At 37.5% G+C, this 25,782-nt stretch overlaps 1 protein-coding gene across 2 annotated transcripts in view; it reads right to left on the bottom strand.

The window, feature by feature from the left end:
• The window catches only part of slc25a21 (solute carrier family 25 member 21), a 115,882-nt gene that overhangs the window by 2,150 nt on the left and 87,950 nt on the right, over positions 1-25,782 (bottom strand). For both annotated transcript variants that reach the window (XM_077240112.1, XM_077240111.1), the window contains 6 exons: positions 24,510-24,593; positions 9,714-9,780; positions 8,274-8,333; positions 6,070-6,177; positions 5,785-5,949; positions 2,951-3,132 (listed from right to left, as the gene is read on the bottom strand). In XM_077240112.1, the coding sequence (XP_077096227.1) occupies positions 2,951-3,132; positions 5,785-5,949; positions 6,070-6,177; positions 8,274-8,333; positions 9,714-9,780; positions 24,510-24,593 (666 nt within the window). The remainder of the gene's footprint in view (positions 1-2,950; positions 3,133-5,784; positions 5,950-6,069; positions 6,178-8,273; positions 8,334-9,713; positions 9,781-24,509; positions 24,594-25,782) is intronic.

The following is a 25,782-nucleotide window of genomic DNA, read 5'->3' as shown; positions in this document are numbered from 1 at the left end:
CTTTTATGTTTGATTCCTGTTTGGAGCTTGAAATTCACTTCTTTGTAAAGAGCAGCATAAACATTTTCTTTTGTGTACCACTGAAGAAATTCGGTCATACAGGTTCAGAACGACATGAGAGTGCATAAATGAAGACAGAATTTTAATTTTTTGACTAATCTATCCATTTAAAGGGATTGAAACTTGTTCACCGAAAAGTTATTAAAGACATTGTTAAAATAGTCCAAGTGACTACAGTGGCTCAATCTTAAGTTTATCAAACGACGAGAATACGTTTTGTGCGCAAAAACAAAACAAAAATAACGATTTTATTTCAACTATTCATTTCCTTCTCCGTGGGCCTCGAGTCAGTTCGTCAGTTCGTACGTCACACGTAGGCGCACTATTGGCCGACGCTGGTCATGTGTGTGATGCGTGTGACGTACAACAACAGAAGCGCTGCGCTGTTACACTAGTGAACTCACTCGAGGCCCACAGAGAAGGAAATGAATAGTTGAAATAGTATTCTCGTCGCTTGATAAACTTAAGATTGAGCCACTGTAGTCACTTGGACTATTGTAACGATGTCTTTAATAACTTTTCGGGGAACAAGTGTCAATCCCATAAGAAGCCTATGGAGGAGTGATCCAGCTCTCAGATTTAATCAAAAATATCTTAATTCGTGTTCCGAAGATGAACGAAGGTCTTACGGGGTTGAACAACATGAGGGAGAGTAATTACTGACAGAATTTTCATTTTTGTGAACTATCCCTTTAAGACACTGTAAGTCAACTCTCTCTCTCAGGGTCGTCTGTCTGTCTGTGACGCTAGATCAGGTAGTCCAGTAATAGCTGTTCTAGTTGTGTACCTGCCCTAATGCGTTCAAGCTGATTTCTGGCAGTGGGCCTGGCCGTCTCCCTGTCCCAGCCTCTGTCCTCTGCTTGTGCTGGTGTTAATAAGGCTTGAGCCACTTCCTCTCTGCCCCGCTGTCTGATTAGCCTGACCCGCTGAGCGCCGTGCGCCTCGTTAGGACCTGCTTAACGACGTCTCCCATAGGGACCACTAATTAGCCAGGACTGTGTCGTGTTAGAGGGCTGGACAGGATGGGGTACCCTCTCAGCACCCCTAAAACTAAAACAGCTTCAGTGTCTCTCTCTTTAATACACACACACAAGATCAGGCCTCAATTCCCTGCCTCTAATAACAAACGAGTTGCCGTCCACTTTGTACAGGGTGAATGGGGCCAATCAAGGCCCCGAAGAACCATAAAACTACTGATTCTCTCACAGCTTCCCATGAGGCCTGTCAATTCAGAAGGAGAGAGAGACAGAGGACGCTATGGGCACTATTAGAGTCTCCGATATAAGAAACAACAGCTCACATTAGAATTAACACGGTTTTTCAATGAATGTATGCAATTTACATTAGAATGTCAGCTGATCTCACTCTTATTGCATAGAATCCTTAAAGGACACGTTCGGTATTTTACACTTAAAGCCCTGTTTTAAGATCGTTTCTGATGAAATAGAACCGTTAAGATTGAAATTTGAACAAATGCGGCTGTCCCGAGGATTTTCGGTTTCTGTCTTAGAACCCCGCCACCTCCACAATGGTTTCATAGGGGCACTGGAACAATATCATTCATAAAACGCATTAAACTTTAGTTTACAAAGATGTGAAACTCACCGAGTGGTCTGGGGTGTTCACTGATATGCTCACACAAAAATCGCTGCAAAAGATGCTTTCCAACAGGTTTTATCGTAGTTTTTGTCCAACTCCATTGACTTGTATTGGATGTTCTGTGAGGTACGGTATTACTTCGCCGCCGGAGACGGAAATGGGGTTGTTTGTATTCTTTCTGTAGTCTTCCAGTCGTGGTATCGTAGACTACGCTATCCAAACATTGGCAAAAGTGCATTATCGGCACCAACTGGGCTGGAGTCCAAACATTGGCAAAGGTGCATTATCGCCACCAACTGGGCTGGAGTGTCTATTATTCAAGCTCTCAACGGAAGAATGTCCGGTTGTGAGGCGTTTGGAAAAATAGGTCCACAGTTTTACAACGAATGGTAAAACACCTGTTGGAAAGCATCTTTTGCAGCGATTTTTGTGTGAGCATATCAGTGAACACCCCAGACCACTCGGTGAGTTTCACGTCTTTGTAAACTAAAGTTTAATGCGTTTTATGAATGATTGACCCAGTGCCCCTATGAAACCATTGTGGAGGTGTGTGTGTGTGTGGGGGGGGGATTTTGTTTTTACAAAAAACGAAAATTCTCGGGACAGCAGCATTTCTCCAAATTTCAATCTTATTTGTTCTATTTCATCAGAAACGATCTTAAAACAGGGCTTTAAGTGTAAAACACCGAACTAGTCCTTTAAATGCCAATCTAAGCAATTGTTCTAATTCTTTTTTTTCTCTTTTTTCTTCAAACATCAATACACAGTAAAACATTAAAAAAATATAATAATGAAAGGTTATGCCGCATAATTGTAGCTCCCTGATATTTTTTACTTTAAACCTTATTATAATTGAGCCATATATTATATATATAGTTATTACTGCATGTATTGAGTTTTAGCATGTCATACGCACATGGAATAGAGAAATAAACATAAACATAACCTATTTCCAGTTTATGGATTCATATCAAGTATCCACTAAAAAAAGAAGTTTATGTAATATAAAAACATCTAGACAAAAGAAGTGACACAAAGTACTAATTTCTATATTTTGTCTCATTCCTGCATATAGCTCAGAACAAAAGACAACATAATCACACTGAGATTTAGAGGGTGCTTAAATATGCCGGTTGTCAAAACTTGCCCTCTTGTCCCCTGTGGGCACAAAATGTTGTGTCATATTTCTTGTATGTGAACCTCGTAGCAGTTGTGGTTGGTTTAATATCTCGTGTAGGGTGTAATTCTGACACCTGTAGTTGTTGGATGATGGTGTCGACTCAGGCCTTACCCTTCTTCACGGTACACAAGGCCCATGGTCTGAAAGCAGCTACGGTACTTGATCTCCCCTGGAACCGGCTGAGGACCCTGTATACGGCTTTTAGCGACATCAAAAGGGATGTTCACACAGGACGAGACTGTTCCTGAAACCAAACCGATGGCAAATTTCCTCATGAATTCCAGTCGAGGGTCCTGGCATATGGACAGAGAGATAAATTCAAGGTAAAGAGAGCGAGGGCTTTTGTTTATACAATGAATAATGATGATTAACACACATTTCTCACATTTTCTGGTCTAAAAGCTTTTAGATGTAAAGTTTTAGGTGTACTCTACCAGTTAAAACTGTTGATTACCACAAAAAAAAGGACTCGTCCCTTAAAAAAGGGTTGTAAAATTGGATATAACTACACAGGAAAGGCTAATACATGATTTTTTTCACACTAAAATCATTTTAACATTCATATTGGGTTCGTCTTGTAACTATTGAAAAATATTTTTAACATTTCCGGATTGTCCCCATTCACTTCCATTGTAATTGCCTCACTGCACCTCACATTTTTGCTTTTATTAAAGAAAGGGACAAGGTACAAGTCAAAATAAGTTTTTGTGGTATCAGCATAATGCCACAAGAGCTCTCAATTGCCTTTAATGACAAATAAAACAGTAACTGTTTGATGACAGTTTTATAGGTAGAGCCATAAAATTCAAAATTTTGAGATAACACTCTAGTTGATACGAAAATGCAAATTAACAAACACTGAGACAAATGTAAAGCAGATAAAAGAGCTAATAAAGAGAGATATGAAAATGGAGATGGAAAAAAAAACGAGCGAGGAAGGAGTAAAAAAAAAAGAGCGAGAGAAACGAGAGCTGAAATATAAGCTCAGATAATTTTATGGTAGCGGGGCGCAGATTAGCGTTTCATTAGAAGAGTGAGGCTCTACAATTGGCTGAAGTATGTCATGTGACCAAAGGCAAACTTTGGGAGAGGATTTATAAACAGAGTCCATGCAGGCAGACTGGGAGGCATATGGGGACAATTTGGGTAATTGGGCTGCGACTCGACACTGGCGTATTACTGTACCAAAAGAAGCCCGAACCAGCGCAGCTCTGACATCTAATTGGCCGGGATATTTTTTACAAATGACAGAAGCCCAGTAACGACACGCAAGATCGACAACTAAACCTGAACATCGCATTGTTGGGGAGGAGCATGACTTACATGAACTACAGCTTCCACACCAAACACTCCCTTCAACAACATTACATTTGCAGCACACTGTCCCGAATGCTCACAGAAAGGAGTCGTCGGTTTCATAGCAAATGCTGCTTAAATCTTGAAGTCTGTGAGCGTTGATGGATTGATACCCCTGGAGAAGGATCATTGATTTGGATCCTAATCCCAATAGAATGACTGGCTTCTTTGAAAATAGATAGGAAAAGTAGACGCTCATACCTAAAAAGCCATGCGCTTCCCTGAGATTATTTGGAATAGACATTCAAATCAGGGTTGGTGAGCTCTGGCCTTTCGCATGATTGAGCGCTGGAGGTTTCTGGCTTCTCAGGCAATGGCGATCTTAGCACCAGATGAAGGGGGAATACAAATCTTCAGTAGGACTGTAACTCTCCCCCCAACAAATACCTCAGTCTGCTTCCAATTAGTTCATTTGAGTAAATCTAATGCTCCAGTTTATACATGTGGAGCAGGCGTATGGTAACGTTTCCATTAAACAAAATTAACTTTTGTTTGGGAGTTGAGCCCTGCCGGATGTGTAATCTGAACCTTTGAGGATGTGATGGAGAGCAAACAGGGAAGGTATTAGTGAGGTTTATCTTAGCAGCTCCTCTCCTCCTCCCTCTCACTCTGTTAATGTGCATGACTGATCCCTCCTTCAATTCGCCAAGCTACATGTTGCGTATTAAAAGCTCTTACTTTTTGACTTGGATCTCAAATGAAAAAGTTCTGAGATTAGCATATGTTTTACACTCACTGTAGTTTTCGACCTTTGAAAACAACTTATTCATGTGACGTGAACACATGAGAAAGACAAATATGGGTCTTTATTTATTATTGGGTCTTTATTTATAAGGAAATGCATTCGAAAAATGGATTAATTTCAATATAGATATGTCGTCCTATACTGAAAAGATATGTTAAAAATAACAGGATTCTTATAGGAAATGTCCACCTGAAATGTTTGAGAAATGTATGTGGTGATAAACAAACAAAACAAAATGATTTGTGTATGTGTTTGATGAATTTCTTACAAAAGGGGAGGTCACACTAGACTTTTTCCCAGACTTCATCATTTGCATTCATATCAATTGTAGTTAATGAAACAAAAAGTGTATTGTGACCGCCCCTGAATATGTTGTACAGGGCAACTTGTATCCAAACAGGACTTTTGCATGTTGTATGAATGTGTGCATGTTTTCAGTAAACATTTAGGAAAACTTTTTGTATCACATCCTAGATATGCCTGCATTTATCTTATACATGTCCCTTGTAAAAAGCTGCTTTCACAGTATGACAAAAATAGATATTATGGTCAAACATATATATCTCATTCTTTCTTGTAAGGAAAGCTCTGAAAATCTGAGTTTTTGTCAATACAGTTAACATCAGTTGTTGTGGACCCTAATGACTTCCACCATATGAGCAAAAATAATTTAAACATTCCTCAATAGATCTTTTTTTTTAGGTTGTGCAGAAGAAAGAAAGTTACACAGGTTTGGAACAACACGAAAGTCAGTAAAAAGTGACAGGATTTTCATTTTTGGGAGAACTGTCCCTTTAAGTGTCTGAATATTTTTGGGGGGGACACTGTATCTGTCTTTGTTTACCTGACTAGCAGGTATGGCATCTTTAACGTTGAAGTAGAAACCAAAGTAGATCATGTTGAAAACGCCATGCCGTCCAAGTGTGGAGGTCAGGCCCTTATTAAGTCCACGGAGGCCAAAGCCGTCTGCGTTTATAATAGTTCTGGCCTGTTCAAACGTAGAGAGTTGCTGCATGGAGGAACACAGAGCAAAACATTAGCACCCTCAAAATGAATGACCAAGACATTTTGTGACAAGACAAAGGCGAAAACAATACCAAAACGACAATTAAAAGCTGTTGCCTCTTACCACTTTGAATGAATCCCTGTTGGCCTGTAGGCTCACTTTCACTACTTCAAATGGATTTACAACCAGTGCCTCGGTTAACCCTGACCCCAGGCCAGCCACAGAGAGAGCCTAGCATATTGAAGCAGGCAGAATTACATCACAAGAGAACATGACGCCACATGACAAACGAGAAAGACACAAAGACTAGTGAAAGTCGTTTTGTGTTTAATTCAGAACAGACGAGAGGTATGTCACACAAGTCTCATAACTCAAAGGAACAATGCTACTGTGACACTTAGCCTTTCAGAAACGTGTTTGTCCAGACGTAGATCTTGACTTTAATCTACAAATAAATGAATGAAACTGCCAGCGTTAATCATGCGCAGGGGTTAGGAAGGAAACGCAGACAGGAATCAAAGATGAATGAACCTGCTCAGACAAAATGACTGAGACAAAGATAAATTACTTCATATGTTGCAATAATAGATCAACTCGACTGTATGATGGAGCAAATGGTTTCATATTTTCATACAAAAATGAAAAGAGGCATCGACTGAACCCTAAATTAACAGCAGTGTTCACTGTAACAGTTTTGATTTAATCAGAATTTTTTTTCTACTTTGATGAAAATGTAATTTTAGTTTAGTCAATATTTTGCCACACCATCCATACTAAAATTACACAATTTTAATGTATGAAAATAGCGTTTTAGTCGACATATCAGACGTGTAAAATATTGCTGATCAGATACACACACACACACACACACACACACACACACACACACACACACACACACACACACACACACACACACACACACACACACACACACACACACACACACACACACACACACACACACACACACACACACACACACACACACACACACACACGGCCAGATTTATTGGTAAATATGACCAAAGATGGCAGTAAAAATAAATCTGCATGGTTTATCCTTTTGATCTTTACTTAAAAATTTTTTTTTGCAAAAATTTAAGTAAAAGAATTGAAAATGCGGGGAAAAACTCCTTCTGAAATATATAAATAAATTATATATACACACACACACACACACACACACACACACACATATTTATATATATATATATATATATATATATATATATACATACATACATACATACATACAATATATATATTATATCATGTTCTATTTATATTTATATAATATATAATAGCTATTTCTTCCTATCATCACCTGAACTGAATCTGAATCATTTTAATCAACTAAATCAATTTAAATAAATGTTTGAATTAATTATAATGAATCAATTTGCAATTAATTATAATGAATCATGCAGATATGTTTTATGTAGATACACTTAATCATTAATTCGAAGAGATTAATGTTGCTATAAAAAATAAATAAATGTGCGGTTGGGTTTGACTTTTATGATTTCCATTCAAGCACTTGACCTGTATGTCAGCAGGCTTCAGGTCTTCTTTAAGAGTGACAAAGGAGATCTTTGAGTGTGTTTGTATAAGGTGAGCTGGGGATAGTACACACCCACACCCTCGATTAATACCTCTAAAATGTGTGTGTGATGATTAAACTCGCACATTTTGTCTTTTTGTGTTTGTGTATGCGTAGCCATGTATACATGCAGTGCAAGACAGTGTGAGAGCTTCATTACTCAATTCTGTCTCAAAACCGGACATCTCCTTGACCGTGTTTACAGAGCCAGTTTACAGATTCTTATCTGTCATATTACTGCATACATCTGAATCATTTCATCTGGGCCGGAGGGGCGGAGCTACAGCTCAATCGCTCTCTTGAATTCACTTACAGCTGTGCAGACGCTCTCACTCATCCTCTCCGCCTCTCACACACTCCGTACATCACTCTTCCCAGCGCCTGTGGGCTCTGTGTGGATTGACATCTCTAGCTAGTGGGCGGAGACAGGTGTGATTGATAAGGCAGGTGAATGTTTCGCTCGACAAGGCTGTGGATTGGGGATTGGCCCTCGGGCTCAGTAGTCAAGCCTGCTGGCACACTGATAGACTCCTGTCAAAGTAATGGGCTATCTCTCATACGCCTCGCTGAGCAGCGTTTGTCTCGATTACACCTCGTTCCCGCTGCCAGCACGCCATGTAATGAGGAGAGTGCTTCGCTTGACTGTGAATGTGATTGTGTGTATAGTATCAATGACTGTGTGTGTGTGTGTGTGTGTGTATCTCGCTTGTATCAGATGACTTACCAGGCCGGGTGATAAAGGAGTAAAGCTCAACAGCTTCTTGTACTGCTCAAAGGTAAAAAACTGCAAAGAAGATCAGGACAACCTGTCAGGAGTGTTTTCAGACGCTACATGCATTCACATACATGCACGCAGATAAGATGAATGCTCACACACCCAAAGCAAACACAGCTCAACTGTTGTGAATGAGAAAACTCAAGCTGTCAACATGACACTGCGCAAATATAAATGCACACACAGACGATGGCGTATAATTCTTTATATTAGTAAAGCTTTGCTCAGCTTGACAGATATTAGATAATAAAACATGGATGCCAGGGCCTGTATAATACACCAAGCCTGTTTAGTAGCTTTAAATCAACAAATGTGGAGCGTCAAGTAAATTCATTGATCAGTGTTTAAGGAGTTGAAAATTCTGTCATCATTTACTCAGCCGTTACAAAGCCGTCTTACAAAAGGATTTGTGAAAAATATCCTGGCCACTCTTTCAATATAAAGTGAATGAGGACGGGGGCCGTCAAGCTCCAAAATGACAAATGTAGCATTAAAAAACCTTAAAAATCTTCCCATGTTATACAATAGCTCTGTGCGAAGAACAGACCAAGGGTTTTTCCCGGAATAGGTTGATCTGGTTCACTCTGAATAATTTGTCAATGATCTGTAGCAGTTACTGTATTAGAGAAAAGATTTTCAGTGAATAAAACCTTGCATTTCGGTCTGTTCGACACAAAGCTAAAGTACTATATGGCCTCAGAAGACTTAGATTATGCCAGATGAATTGCATGGTATGCTTTTTACCAGTATATTATTCAAAATGTCTCTTTATGTTTCAAGTAGGAAAGAAAGTAAAATGGGTTAAACGACATGAGAATGATTACAAGATATTTTCACACGAATTTTCATGTGAATTTTAAGGTGGACAAACCCTTCATGGTAAACTGTTAAAGCTTGTTGAGTCTACCAATCCAGGACTTTCCTATAATAGAATTAAACCCCTTCCAGATGTGGTTTTAGATTAGAAAAGTGAGACATTAATGTGCTCGCCCTCCTTTCAGACACCCATAACCAACGGCCTAAAAGCCACAATAAGTGTTCATATAAACTCAAGAGTGCACCAACGGCCTAAAGCCACAGTAAGTACTCATCTAAACTCAAGAGTGTATATATGTACTGTTTATACATGATACTGAAGTGAGGCCGGTAGCAATCTCTGGCCATGTAGGTCAATATTGGGAGTTCTCAACAGCAAACACATGTGGCATGAATACAAACATAGAGAGGGGATGAGTGTTTTTGATCCTCCTGGATAGAGCCGGTACATTGAGGGCAAACGTATGTGGTCTGTATGTATATGTTTACACTCGGAAGGCCAGGTTGCAAAGATCAGAGCATGTATGGTTAAGTGATGAGTTTAAGCTTGAAGTCAAATGTGGTTCCTGTTACCTTCACTGCTCTCTTTGGGGTCTCCGCCAAAATTGGGGGAAGGATTCCCTTGTAGAAGCCATACACTCTGTTGAGGAAAAGACAGCACTCATTGGAGTTTGAGATATATGATAAATATATAAAGATTTATGGACAAGGGACATTTAAATGTCTATTTGGCCAATTATGTATGCAGTAAAGTGTTTTTTTTTTTTTTTACAAATATTGTTGTGCTAAATGCATTCATCAAACTTAACTACATGGTTAACCAAAGGGGAAAAAAATGAATCAAACAAAACAAAGAATCAAACTACATTTAGACATTTTGGTAACAGGTCAGCAAAAAATGGTCACCTCATATAAAAAGAACAGAAAATGAAAAGGTTAAGCACCTACTTTCACTATCACCGTTGGCTATCAGGCTGATAAAGCGGATTGTGAAACATGTTGGAGCCGTGCGTTTGCAGTTTAAATTTCACAAGTAATGAAAAATATTTGCTGCATTAATTAATGGAGCAATATGAATGCGTATTAAGACAGTGGGGCCGATAATGCTCACAGTGTGTAATTGTAGGTCAAATATTGTTATAATAATAATAAAATTAAATGTGCTAAGGTAAAAATAAACTTTTTTAGCTGTTATAGTTAATCCCTAATTGGGATTAAATTAAATATAGGCTTAACTCTAAAAAAAGATGGTTCTTTAAAAGTTCTTTACACGTAGTAACAGTTCTGTTTAGAACCGTATCGTCCTGAAGAACCTTCATATGCTCAAATAGTTCTTTGTGTTTGTGTTCAGGGTTCTTTATTCCCGCCTTTTTGTTTTTCAAATCTGTGAATGTCAAAGCTCGCTCATTACTGATTTTCTGGAGCTCAGCTACACAACTACACAGACTGTCAACACACTCTCAACAGGTTAATGATTTCATCAATTCATTAAAATGTCTACAAATTATAACTTTAAACAATCATTTCCTAACAATCATGTCTTTCTCTCTTTTTAGTTTAACAAACATGTGAGTGTGAGCTGAAGCTCTGTTCAGTTAAGGATACTCATCTTCTCTTCTCCACAAAGTAAGTAACAAATATGGAATTTATGATCCATATTGTTAGATTTTTGTTTTTAATTATGACTTTATGCCTAAACATTCCCAGTCACAAATAACATTAAAGCTATCCCATTACTTTATATCACTTTTTCCTTTTAACAAAGGGCTCATACTGTCCATTTGTGCTAATTTTGGCCTTCATGAACAAATTGTTTTTACATAATCAAATGGAAGAGACACGATGTGACTCTAAACTAAATTGTGTATTTCCGATGCTGTCACGTACCATAACCTCATCATCTGCAGAGAGAACCTGCCACTCAGAATACACACATAATGAAGGACGTAAAGACATCATAGAGGATTGTGAAGATGTTTTACTGGAACTTGATTACATCTATTTCGTGTTCAATGTCAATTGTTATTTATTAATGTATTCAGCTAACAACTGTACTGTAGAGCACTGCCATTTTTCCTACAATCTGCCATGTCAGTAAAAAATAAAAGAATCTAATTGACACGTTTTTTTTTTAAATTTAAAACCCAAATAGAAGCAACAAGATATAATAAGACCAGGCAGATAGAATAATAATAATAATATAAAAAAAATATATGAATATTAATAATATGAATATATGAACTAATATTCATGAAAATAAATATAGTTGAAAAGGTTATTTATAATACCATTAAGGTCCTATATAGCACTTTAAATGCATGGTTCTATATCGAACCTTATTAAAAGGGTTCTGCTGTTGTTACAAGCCAAAGAACCTTAATTTGGTACTGTTTAGAACCATTTTTCTTAAGAGTGTAGAATTAAAATCAAACAGATTTAAATGTAACCATTTATTTATTTAGAGCTTTAAAGTTAGGCACAACTGAATGTTTATTTTAATCCTTATCGGTGCAATCCATCCAATGTGTTAAGGTGGCTTAAAGGGGCTTTTTCACTTTTGTTGTCGCATGTTTTCTCAGAGAGCTCCTCCTACAGCTGTGAGGCGTATATTTCACAACACTGTCGTAAAAAAACTCACTTGCGGTCTTCCCTCCCCCTTTCTACCGCTGCTCATGTGCATTTGTTATTATCGGACAGCTTTATCATGTGTATCACACACAGTATCATACGGCGTGTGTGTTATTGTCGAATTGCCGTAAAGCAGTTTGTGTTTCTCGCTCGTTCTCGCTTCTCACGAGACTTCATATTTCCAACTTGCGTTACGTTAGTCTCCATGTTCCAAGGTTGGTTTTCCGCCTAGGAACGTTGGGGGGAGCGGGGAAAGTCACCATTCTCACCAGAACAGGTTATTAAACCATCCAAATGATTTCTAAACGGTTTTATTAAGTTGAAATAGTTGCCAAGTTCCCCTTTAAGTAAATGACCAGGGGCCTATACCATGAAGCTGTTTCAGTTTAGTTTGCACCAACTCTTTTAGCGGTGACTTATAGTAACCCCACATCTACACAACTTTCCCTTGCACTGATAGAAATGTATTTTTCCTCTTGCTGTGTAAATGCAGTTATATACTTAACAATTCTTCAATTTCTTAATCTTCAGCAGAAGAGAGGATTGAATCACGCTGACTCTCTCCAGCGAAAAGTGAATCGCAGTTTCTATGTGCTTCAAGGCGTGTGATTGGCTGTTCACCAATGATGTCACACTTTCATGTGCATGCGCTCCATGAACTAAGGATCAAAGCCTGAGTTGCCATAGGAAGTTGATGATCAGCATCATGATACCAACAAAGCCTGATTTGATTGGTTTGGCATCTCAAAACTGATCCCATAACCAGTTTGTTCAATTACCATCATGATACTGACCCCATGTAGCCTAAGTCTGTTACAGATACGTGACTAATACTATATTTACAACTATTTCCCATCCTGACCCATGATGCCACAGCCACATAGGAATGCTGAATCTTACTTTGATGTGCCAATTCTCTGGAAATCCACCCCCCTTATCATGCATTGAGCTTCGGTTGTAATGCACTACTGTTTACAGGGTACTGTTTCCAAACCAGAACAGGTTAAACTGGTCTAAATACACAAACAAGCATTTATAAATGAAAAACAAAAGGAACCAAAGGAACAACATTTCTAGGTTTCAAATGTCTAAAAAGCTCGAGACAGTCAGGTGTTTGTGTCAAAATGTGTGCGATTCTTTAGCGTGTACTATATAATTAATAATGAGTTCATAAGAAAGTGTAACTGTCACAGTATTGCTTAAAAAAACGTTAAGTCATACTTATCAGATTTTAGAGTTAGAACTGCAAATAGACCTGTAACCCTCGACGGGTTCTGTACGATAAGCAAATCAACACAGAAACCGTCTCTGTCTTTCAACAGCATCATCACTAATATCTTTTCTCATTTCAATCTACTTACAATTGACGTAAAGCTTTTTATGCGTTTTGGCCATTCTTTTACATGACAACAGCATTTTGGGGGCCTTAAAATGCAAACTTTTTTAAACAGGTTACAAAGTGCACGTTTTTGAAAACGATACCGTTATTATTTCTGTGTAAACTACAAAAACACAAATTTGTGAAAACGGGGACATCACGCACATATACTCATTACGTGTTCAGTCTATAAGCGCGTGTGAATTGGAATCGTTTTGTCACGTGGAAAATGCAAAGGAAAAACTTTTCTGTTTTTAGTGCATCGTTGTCAAGTAAACATACCCTTAGAAAGCTGAAATAAATTTGAATTAATCTAAATATCTCTATAACTTATATCAAGACTTGCATAACTGTCGTGATGCAGGTTCAACATTGTAACAGAACAAATTGTATATCAAATATAAGATGATCCAAAGGTGTTGGCCAACCATGCACCAACTTCTTAAGAGAACGAAATGACTTTTTATGTGTGATAGTCCAATATTTTATTTAAAATATTATATAGTATGTGATGGACATTGACATCCTGCTGAAGGCGACGGTGTCCAAAATAAGAGTCTGTATTTTGTCCGTATTTCAGTCTGATCAATGCTTCGGGACACTCTCACCACCCCTAAACGCAGACATGTGCACTGTGAGAAGCAAACATTGTTTGGAGAGCACATGCACTTTTTCTGAAGCTGAAACCTGACTCTGTTTTGCTCTCTGTCAATCTGAAAGTCAGGGCAAGCCCATGCAGGCGAAACACCCGAGCTTTTCTTTTCCATTCTCATTCTCGAATACAAAAACTCTGCAGTACGGTAAAGAGCTAACATTTACCTAGAATTGTGTGTGTAGTTTCAGTATATGTCAAAAAGAAAAGTTCAGTCATTGGATTTATTGTGTGGTGATACAATGGGTTAGTAGGACGGTTAATGTTGATGCTTGAAATCATCAGGTCACTCTTTTTAGAGCTGTATTAGCTAAACTTTATTAAAGACTTGCTTTTATGCTTTGAAGTCCACACAATGTCAATTAAGTATGAGGACTATATTCTTTTGTTTAGAACTTGGTTTATTTGTAAACATAAAAAAGAAGGATTAAGTATTAAATAGGTGCAGTCATAAGTATTTTGAACTAATAATTTTAATCATGCAAAAACATTTTATAACATATCTCAAATGTATCCCATGTTTAAGGCTGTCAAAAACAATGAATGAATTAATAACATGACACGCTTAATATTCAAAATAATCCAGTTAAACTGCTATTAATATCAATAATTTGGAAACACTTAAGCCACAATACAGTTCAATAACCTAATCTAAGTTATTGTTCATTTTATTTCTACATGTATCAATTAATTTTTGACATTTTAAGTTTAAAGTACAGTACATGCATACATAAATGAAAAAAGCCATTACTATATTGTGAATGAACATGAACAAACACTGTACAATATTTATTAATCTACAAAACCGTTCAAAAGTTTGGGGTCAGTAAGATTAAAAAATTAATACTTTTATTCAGCAAAGAATGGGTTAAATTGATCAAATGTGTCAGTAAAGCTTTTTTATTTCAAATAAATAATTTTCTCTTGAACTTAAATATATAAACTAGGTTATAAATATAATTAAAACAGAAAACAGTTATTTTATATTGTAGTGATATTTACAATATTACTATTTTTACTGTATTATTGCTCAAATAAATGCAGCCTTGGTGAGAATAAGAGACTTCGGTAACACTTTATTTTACAGTGTCCTTGTTACATATGTTACATGTAATTACCATAGTAATAACAGTAAATTATGCCTAATTACATGCAATTAACCCTCAACCAAATCCTAATCCTACCCTAACTCTATAGTAAGTACATGTAGTTAATTAATATTATACAGTACTTAAATATTTAATTACACTGTAACAATGACACCTTAAGATAAAGTGTAACCGAGACTTCTTTCAAAAATAGATAATTTTCAAAAACATAATTTACCGCCAAACTTTTGAACAGTTGTGTAGATTGATATATGGTATAAAAATGGTTGTTGAATGTTAGTTCATGATACTTAATGGATTAGTTAACTTGTGAATAAATAAGTCAATAAAAACAAAGTAAATCGGCATTACAAAAAGTGTCAATTTATTGTTTTTGAATGCAAAAATGTCTTTTCGCATGCTCTTGATAAGCACCAAGAGGAGTGATTTTTTTAATCTTCCACAAAAGATAGTCACACAGTATTGGAACAATATAGGTGACAGAATTTTTATTTTCATTATCCCTTTAAAATGAACAGCCTTACTGATAACTACGCTTTATATCATGTAACATCCATTTGTGTGTGTGTGTGTGTGTGTGTGTGTGTGTGTGTGTGTATAAGAGTGTTGATACATCCTGTGAGGGGGTGGCGAGAATGAAACAGATTTCTCAGTATCAGTTCTAGCATGTATTGATATTGAACACACGTGTGTGTGGACAGGGTGGACAGAGTAGCGTGACAGCTGCATGTGAACTTCTGTCGTTGTATTGTGAAAACATGCCCCAGTAGTCAACAGAGATGTCCTCGGCTGATTTAGTTGGGGTGTAAATATTATCGTTTCTGCGAACAGAGATGATGCGATTAGCGAAAGTAAATTTGCCCACGCCGTGACCGCCACTCCAAAACCTCTGACCCACGGCTAATTACTACACATCTCATCGGATGACAAACAATCTCTGTTTCACCAGCATCACAATGTGTCAGGTGTCACAAGCCTCACTTGTCGGGTGAAACGGCAACAGAGAGGCATTGTGTCAAATGAAAGTGTCTGGCAGAGTGGGCTTTTGTCTGGCCGAAACGGATGCCCCCCCCCGGCGCATGTAAAGCCCGGCCGCGTGTTTCCCGGGTGTGGTCTGTCTAAGAAACATCAGGTGGTGAGATAAAGCTCCAATTTGTTACACACGCACTTAAGACCCCATTTGACTACGCCTGGTTTGACTATGCTTGAATGCCAATTTGACTCTAAATGTAAGCACGCAGTTGGACCTCATAAGCAAATGCTCACACATTTAGGTACGTGTGGGTCCAGCTGCTGGAGTTTGTATAGGTGTGATTTGTCTTTTATTTGCATCAAACCCCATTTCTTCCATTCAACTCATAGCCACATCCTTCAACATAACAAAAGGAGAGGAAGGAAATGATACATTAACCAAATTGGATATTGAGGCAAAATGTTTCATCCCTGTTATAGGACCGACCGTCAATGAATCACAGGACGTACGGATTCTTTACTTTCCGGTCTTCATCAGCTGTAAGAATGTGCACACTTGTAATCTTATACTGCCGAGGATACGGTGGCCCGGGTGACTTTGAGCTCTGTCCCTTGTCAACAACCTAAATGCTTGATCTGTAAATATTGTCACTTGCCCCTTGAGACTTTACCCTTGACATTGGTTCGGGAAGCTCCAGGCTCGCGAATCAAGGAGTGAGGAAATGAGAAGCAGGGACGTTTCTTGTGCTTTTGCTTGAAATCAAACAAGACAGACTGAGTAAAAGGACCACAATCAGCTAATTGCCTCCAGTGCTTACTGCAGAAAAACTAGCTTGGAAACTGATCTGATCATTTGAACTTGAACTACAGGAGATACTATCATTCTGCCATACTTTACTGTAGGTTTTGTCTAGTGAATGTGGGTCATTTCAGGTTATGCTTAAAACCATAAAAGATAAATATGGGTCAGTATGAATCATATACAGGTCCTTCTCAAAAAATTAGCATATTGTGATAAAGTTAATTATTTTCCATAATGTAATGATAAAAATTAAACTTTCATATATTTTAGATTCATTGCGCACCAACTGAAATATTTCAGGTCTTTTATTGTTTTAATACTGATGATTTTGGCATACAGCTCATGAAAACCCAAAATTCCTGTCTGAAAAAATTAGCATATCATGAAAAGGGTCTCTAAACAAGCTATTAACCTAATCATCTGAATCAACTAATTAACTCTAAACACCTGTAAAAGATTCCTGAGGCTTTTAAAAACTCCCAGTTTCATTACTCAAAACCGCAATCATGGGTAAGACTGCCGACCTGACTGCTGTCCAGAAGGCCATCATTGACACCCTCAAGCAAGAGGGTAAGAAAGAAAGAAATTTCTGAACAAATAGGCTGTTCCCAGAGTGCTGTATCAAGGCACCTCAGTGGGAAGTCTGTGGGAAGGAAAAAGTGTGGAAAAAAACGCTGCAAAACGAGAAGAGGTGACGGGACCCTGAGGAAGATTGTGGAGAAGGACCGATTCCAGACCTTGGGGGACCTGCGGAAGCAGTGGACTGAGTCTGGAGTAGAAACATCCAGAGCCGACGTGCACAGGCGTGTGCAGGAAATGGGCTACAGGTGCCGCATTCCCCAGGTCAAGCCACTTTTGAACCAGAAACAGCGGCAGAAGCGCCTGACCTGGGCTACAGAGAAGCAGCACTGGACTGTTGCTCAGTTTTGCATGTCATTCGGAAATCAAGGTGCCAGAGTCTGGAGGAAGACTGGGGAGAAGGAAATGCCAAAATGCCTGAAGTCCAGTGTCAAGTACCCACAGTCAGTGATGGTCTGGGGTGCCATGTCAGCCGCTGGTGTTAGTGCACTGTGTTTTATCAAGGGCAGGGCCAATGCAGCTAGCTATCAGGAGATTTTGGAGCACTTCATGCTTCCATCTGCTAAAAAGCTTTATGGAGATGAAGATTTCATTTTTCAGCACGACCTGGCACCTGCTCACAGTGCCAAAACCACTGGTAAATGGTTTACTGACCATGGTATTACTGTGCTCAATTGGCCTGCCAACTCTCCTGACCTGAACCCCATAGAGAATCTGTGGGTTATTGTGAAGAGAAAGTTGAGAGATGCAAGACCCAACACTCTGGATGAGCTTAAGGCCGCTATCGAAGCATCCTGGGCCTCCATAACACCTCAGCAGTGCCACAGGCTGATTGCCTCCATGCAACGCCGCATTGAAGCAGTCATTTCTGCAAAAGGATTCCCGACCAAGTATTGACTATTGTGTGCATAACTGAACATAATTATTTGAAGGTTGACTTTTTTTTTGTATTAAAAACACTTATTTTATTGGTCGGATGAAATATGCTAAATTTTTGAGACAGGAATTTTGGGTTTTCATGAGCTGTATGCCAAAATCATCAGTATTAAAACAATAAAAGACCTGAAATATTTCAGTTGGTGTGCAATGAATCTAAAATATATGAAAGTTTAATTTTTATCATTACATTATGGAAAATAATGAACTTTATCACAATATGCTAATTTTTTGAGAAGGACCTGTATATATACACGTTTGGAGACATTCATATTTTTTATGTTTTATCAAGCCTGCATTTATTTGATCAAAAATACAGAAAACAAACAGTGATATTGTGAACTATTATTACAATTTAAAATAATGGTTTTCTATTCTAATATACTTTAAAATATAATTTATTTCTGTGATGCAAAGCTGAATTTTCATCAGCCATTACTCCAGTCTTCTGTGTCACATGATCCTTCAGAAATTATTTGACCGGTACTGAAAGAGAACGCTAATCGATAACAGTAATCGACAGGCAGCTGTGGTTGCCAGCAATGTACTGTTAATTTACAGCTCTCTACCGTTAATTTACAGCTCTCCTTTTTTACAGTATGTTACCGTAAAAAAAAATTGGAAGGTAACTCATATAATTTGGGAAACCGATTGCTTCAAACAGTTCGAGTTTAAAAACTAGTATTTATACTGATAGTACTGTAACCTTTTTCATTTGAGTCCACTGAAAATAAATATCTCTTAATATAAAACTGCAAACACCTAATGTGTAGGCTAATACTGAATTAATTAGAAACATGACTTTAACTAAAATCTTTGCAGTTCGCATTTAGCGAACATTAGCATGTTTGTGCTAAAGTACTTAGCAAGGAGATTGTCACTGCATCAGCAACTATACAGTTTCTGCTTTTAAAGAAAGCAACAGGCATAACATCTGTGTTTCTCTGCTCATCTTTGACTGAAGCACAGGCTCTTCTCTCCAGCACAATGGTGACCCACAAAACTCATTAATTAAACTAACAGATAGGGGTGGGCGATTTAGCCTCAAAATTCTATCACGATATTTCAAGAATATTTGCGATAATGATATTTATGACGATATAGACATTTTTTTTGTTGTTGTTGTTGAAAATTTTCTTATTATGTTTATCTCGCCTAAATGTTTGCTCACTCATTTCGTTTTTACAATGTGGTAATTTTGTTGTTAAGAGTTTACACAACACAAGGAAGCTTGATTTCAATCTTTGAATTAAATGTTATATGTGTGCAGGTCTAACACCAGTATTCAGAAATACTACAGAAACATAATAAAGTAATCAAATGTAAAATAACACATAGTCTTTTAGTTCTGTTTCCTGATTAAATTAAATACATAGGCTAATAATTCTCATTCATTACAATTAAAGCTATCTTTTGTTGTTTTGACGACAACATTAATGAGACGCATAGCCTATGGCTGCTGTCACTTTTAGAGCTAGTGCAAGGATCCATTGCTGTTTTCATTATACTGTCTGTCACACTGTGACATGCGTTTTATACATAACCGACTGTGTTTATGAGTATACTTACCAAGACCGGAAGTTTTACACAATTTTGCGTTTTTCCCCCCATTAAAGCGATATAATCCGCGAAAAATAACTTTAGTTTCTCGCGAGCTGTACTCTATGCATGCACGCAGTGCAACTCTCTCAGAGAGTGCGCGAGTAGCTTACTGGATAGTTTAAAACCGCTTGAATGTTTAAACTGATAAGAGTTAAGAAGACTTGAAAATTATAAACTTTAGTTACGATGCACTGATGGCCCGATTGTGCAAGAGACCATTCAGTCATGTCCCGACTCCTAAACGCGCGCGAGAGAAGACGCGCGTCGGCAGCCCCGCTGAACACTCATGCTGTTTGTGAAATTGCTAAATCGTGATCGGAGTCTGACAGGCTGCTCTCGCGCTCACACAGGCGTTGTTGTTATTTGCTAGGGAACGTAAATGCGCCATACGTCATCGCGTCGCTATATCATTGATATCGCGATATGACACTTTTTTATCATGTAAAAATGTATACCGGTATTATCGTGGACGGTATGATATGGCACACCCCTACTAACAGATCTCTCCTATATCATCTTGTGCAAAAACATAAAAAACACTTCAGTTTAATATTTACTCTCCTTATCAGTTAATGACTTCGCATAACTTTTTTTCTATGAACTTTCACTACTATTTCAGTGAAATTAACTTCTTTCGTTTAGTAAATCTGACTGTTTCGTTTTACAGTATATAACTGTTTTCCATGATTTTTCTTGATTTTACGGTAATCTACTGGCAGCTGGGGTCACCATTAAATTACTGTTTTTCTAGTTTTATTCCATAAATTAATTTACAGTTGATTGCCGTTAAATTACGCTAACCCTTTTAACCCCACTGCAAAATCTTCAGTTTTAAATGAACACTTGTGTGTCCACACTAAAGAGTGTTGGAGTAACACTGAAGCAGTGTTGAAGTTAATGATATAATTTAGTGATTAATTAACAGATGATTGAGCATTAGTGATAAACACCTGATGTTAACAAGCAGAATCACTGAAGGACAAAGGAACAACAAGAACTACCACTGACTTCCAGCCACAGAAGACATTAAATCTCTAAAGATCTCAGCAGAGGAGGATTAAACAACTCCAAAAAATAGCTATACCAGCTTCACTTATTACTAACCAGATTGACTATTTATTTGTTCATACGTCTACAGAAATTCCTAATGAGAATTAACAGAGGTTTAGATGTTGTTTTGTTTCATTTGAAGTTACCATTATGGTGATCAGTGTTTGCTTTAGTTTTATGTTCTTGACCCTTGACTTTGACAATGGTTTTTCTTTGGCTGCTGTAACTGTGTGTTTTTAAGACACATTTGTTGTGGCAGAAACAAAGCCAACAAAAATGAGATCAGGTGTTGCTGGTTATGTTTTGATTATGATGTCATCATATCATGTTTGGATAACCGATCTCATCCAGTTTTGTTTTTTATTATGGCTTAATTTAATATTACTACACTGTGAAACTACAGCAAAAGATCAAGCAGTGCTGCACAATCAGTTATGAAGGATTTTTAAACTCATCATTCATTAAAAAATGTTGAACTATGGCTTTAGTGTTGACACAAACAGACATCAATAATCAGCCAATGAATCTCAACAATGGTGACAATCAACAAAAAAAGATGACATCAAATCTGAACATCCCAAAACAATCTACTAAAACTCAAAACAAAACACACAGCAAAAATAAAAGCAGAATAACCAGATAATTCAGCTGCATAATTTATTCATGCCGCAATGCATGCTGGGAGTCATGCACGTTTTTTTGTACTATGTTGGTACCCAACATGCATTGCAGCATGAAACTTTTTTGATTGTCACCATTGTCGAGATTCATACGCCGATTCTTGATGTCTGTGTGTGTCTGGCTGATCTGGAAATTCAAAATGTTTTGAGCATTACATTTTTTAAATCCTTCATAGTTTCTGGTTGTTAATACTCTGATAGATCTCGATCTGTAAAGCACAGTGAAACCTTGATCAAAAATACAAAACATAACGCATACAAGCACATTAGACAATAAATGAGATCAGTGAATCAGGCCACTATATGATGATTGTGACCCTTTACAAATTGTCATCTAATACGGTTTTCTTTCAGCTTTTTTGCCATGTCAAATGTATTTTAAAGACACAGCTACAGCAGCCAAAGAAAAAGTAATGTTCAAAAGTCAAGGGTCAGGAGCCCAACTAAAGCAAATACTGATCACCATCATGGTAACATCAAATGAAAATAAAATAACATCTAAACCTCTGTCACCTTTTAATAAGAACTTCTGTAAACATCTGATAGAAATAAAGTCAAACTGGTTAGTAATAAGTGAAGCTAGTAATGCTGTTTGTGGAGTTGTTTAATCCTCCTCTGTTAAGATCTTCAGAGATTTAATGTCTTTTATCTTCACTTCATTTAATCTTTTTTCTGTTCTTCTTGTTCCTCTCTCCTTCAGTGATTGTACTTGTTAACAGCAGGTGTTAATCAGTGTCTGAATTAACTCACTTGTTTTTACTCACTCAGTCAAGTGGACTATATCAGTGAACTAATGTAGGGAATAGTGAATGAGGGTATAGGGTGTGATTTGGAACACAGCTGCTGAGTGTCGACTTTGAGCGCTCTTAATTCACAGTATATTCCTGTAGGCTACTTTCTCGAAAATTACAAAAATCACCCAGAATGCATTTTTTCTACGGTATATTGCTGTTTTAATGGAAAACAGAATGTTACTGTCAAAATGTGCCATTTTTTACAGCAATATTTTACAGTGATGTAATGTAAAGGAACATAAGCCTTTGATTTTTATTTTTTACGTTTACAGGATAACATTTCTGTGTTAATCACCTATATATTTTATGCATTTCATGTACATGGATTATATTTTTAATAGATTAGTGGAAGCAGACAAAAAACTTTCTATTCATCAAAGAATCTTGAAAAACACCCATATATCATGGTTTCCACAAATACATTAAACAGCACAACTGTTTTCATCAAAAACAATAACAATAAGACATTTTGAAAGCAGCAACAAATGAGCATATTAGAATGATTTCTGGAGGATCATGTGACACTGAAGACTCGAGTAATGATGCTGAAAATTCAGCTTTGCCATCACAGGAATAAATTACATTTTATAATATATTTAAATTTAAAATTGTCATTTAAAATTGTAATAATATTTCAAAATAGTAATGTTTTTACTGTATTGTTTATTAAAAAAATGCAGCCTAGGTGAGAATGAGATTTCTTTCAAAAATCGTACAGAACAATAGTGTAAACTTAAGAGGCCTGCTAAAAAAAATTCTATAAATCACTGACCAAGACATACTGTAAAATTATTATGCACAATCAAGCTATTTAAATATGTGATCTAAAACTATTAGTACTGTTTTTCAATGATGATTCACATATGCTACATTATGACGCAAGTGAACGTTCATAACATTTCAAATAGACTCCGAGCCAATTCACAGATGGATCTCCAGCTCTGAACTAATTGATGTGTGGAAGCCGAAGGGCTCGGGTTTCTACCGCACAGAGGGGAAGACCGAAGCAAAATATGGACCGAGAGTGAAAGTGCAATGCTGGCCAATACAGCAAGAGCATGTTTATTTTCAATAATAATTCCACAACAGTAACTCCCACCACCATTTGTGTAAATTAAAACTAAGTGGTTCAGCCTGGGGCTGATCATGCTACCGGCTACTGTGTGGCGACTCCAGCCACAGCACAAACAGACGGAGGGTGATAATTGGTTTAGAAGAAAGAAGAGCCGTAATCTGCAGGGGAGGCCTGCGGGATGCAGCCGATGACAGCTCCACCGAGAGCGAGAGCTGGTGTAGGATCTCACACTGTCAGGGTCACCTAGGACCGCACGCACACATATATTTTCACACCTTGCTGCGGATCAGCTTTAGATCCGATGTAAAGCTGTCATCTAGCCATAAACATAGCTTTCTTTCAAGTCTGCACACTGTCTAGGATGTGACACGTGTCTCATGTTGTGTGCTGGAGGAAGGGGAGGAAAAACTGAAGGGAGGGGAGGGGGTGGGTGGGTCTGGATGGTAAAAAAAGAGGAGAGAGACAGAAAAAGATAAATCTCTGCCTCAAGCGCACTACGTCATATGTGTGATTTCCTAAGAACAGAGGCAGTTAACACAACACATGTGGAGCATGCCACTGCAATGCATAATATAAACCTATGACTTCACTTGCTTTTCTAAGATTGACATACTGCGTATTCCAGGGCAGGTGGGTTGAAAGTTTGTGATTTTTGTATTTACTTTTACAAAGCTCAAAACATTCCTTGTGACCTGACGTATGTTTTTACCATGCATACAACAGACATGTGTGCACAGTTTACACTAAATACACGCTGAAAACAGTTATTGACAAGTACTGAAAAGAAAACGTTGAAACCAGAAGTGTCATGTGTCAAAAACGGTAATAAGAATAATTTAACATTTTAAATGTTACAAGTAAAAGTAAAAGATAAATTTTCAGACTATAACATCCTCGTAAATATTCCTCAAAATATATATTTCGTTTTGGTCATGTTTTATTTAACATTGAACTTATTGCGGTAGGACAGGTGCATGGTACTGAAGATAGAATATATATATATTGAAATTATGCATGAAATGTTTGACGTCAGAGAGCGACAGATATTTGAATGGCACGGCAGTTCAATACAGAAAGATAAATGGATAGACAGACAGACATTTATAACTTACCCCTCAGTGCGAAATATAGTCCTGAAACAGTCTCCAAGGCCTTTATAGCTATTTGGGTCACCCTTCCCTCTTTGGATTTGAAACCTGAATACCACAAGACAAGATTCACAAGAAATATTTAATTCACAAACTTTTATTTCAAAAATATTAAACTAACTTTTCCAACCAGTGAGCATTGTTCCAAGGACAGCACAAAACTGGTTTATAATCCAAATTATAAATATATATATATAAATATACCCATCCATCCATCCATCCATCCATGAAATAAGTAACAATAAATATCGACATAATTTTATTACATCAGAAGTCTTTTAACTTATTTTTCATAACATCATTTTACCATATTCTCCCTCTAAACAAAATATTTCATGTTTTTAATGGCTACACATCACATTTGAGATCGTCAAAAATAATGTCCACAAGGAAAATAATGATTAAGAATTCATAAATTCTGGAAAACATCACTACCACACATACATTATGTTCAACATTCCTCTGCTTAAATAACATAGATCATAGAGCATGACCACCATATGCTATCAATTATCTATGTTCAAGAAATGTGGGACACTGGCAAATCTGCGCAAGGTGTCGACACAAGTCTCAGACGTCTGTCAAAATCCTGTCGCTCCTTTCTCCTGCTCTGTTCTTTCAGAGGCGGAACTGACTTTCCCGGTCCCTTTAGCACAGCGGAGAAGTCAAACATTTACTTAACCCATCCTTACCAATTAGCTTTACTTCTTCTATAGTCATAGACCTTGTGGGTGCTAACTTTGTCGCTAACATGCTAGTAACCTGCTGGTAACAGTTCTGCAGTTCTGTGTAAATTTTTTATACGATACAAATGGTCAAGAGATGTTTTTGTAGCAACAAGCATGCTAGTAACACCCTAATAAAGGCCATACTGAACCATGTAAATGTTTAACGTGGTACCAGTGCTGAGCGCAAGTTTGGGGGAAAAGGGATTTACTGCTTCACCCCATACCCCCCCCCCCCCCCCCCCCCGCAATATAGATGTTTTAGCGGGAAGAAATGGACAAAGAAACGGTAGGACATTTGGTACTTTGACACCACATACTATTATTTGTTTATAGGCCGACATGCCACAACAATTTACAGGGGTTCAGGTTGGGTATCTTTTTGGGCACACAGAGACGATAAATAAACCAACCTTTGCCCTCCAAGTGTAAATAGATGAACCTAGACCAAACTCAGAGTGGAAGACACAGAATGAGAAAGATTCTCCTCATATGGCTTTGACTGCCAGGTC

This window comes from Siphateles boraxobius, unplaced genomic scaffold (genome assembly GCF_051911475.1).
Source record: "Siphateles boraxobius isolate OS27281-9 unplaced genomic scaffold, OSU_SipBor_1 22, whole genome shotgun sequence".
Classification (NCBI taxonomy): domain Eukaryota; kingdom Metazoa; phylum Chordata; class Actinopteri; order Cypriniformes; family Leuciscidae; genus Siphateles; species Siphateles boraxobius.
Note: the sequence above shows the minus strand (reverse complement) of the source record. Positions and strands in the feature narration are given on the sequence as shown.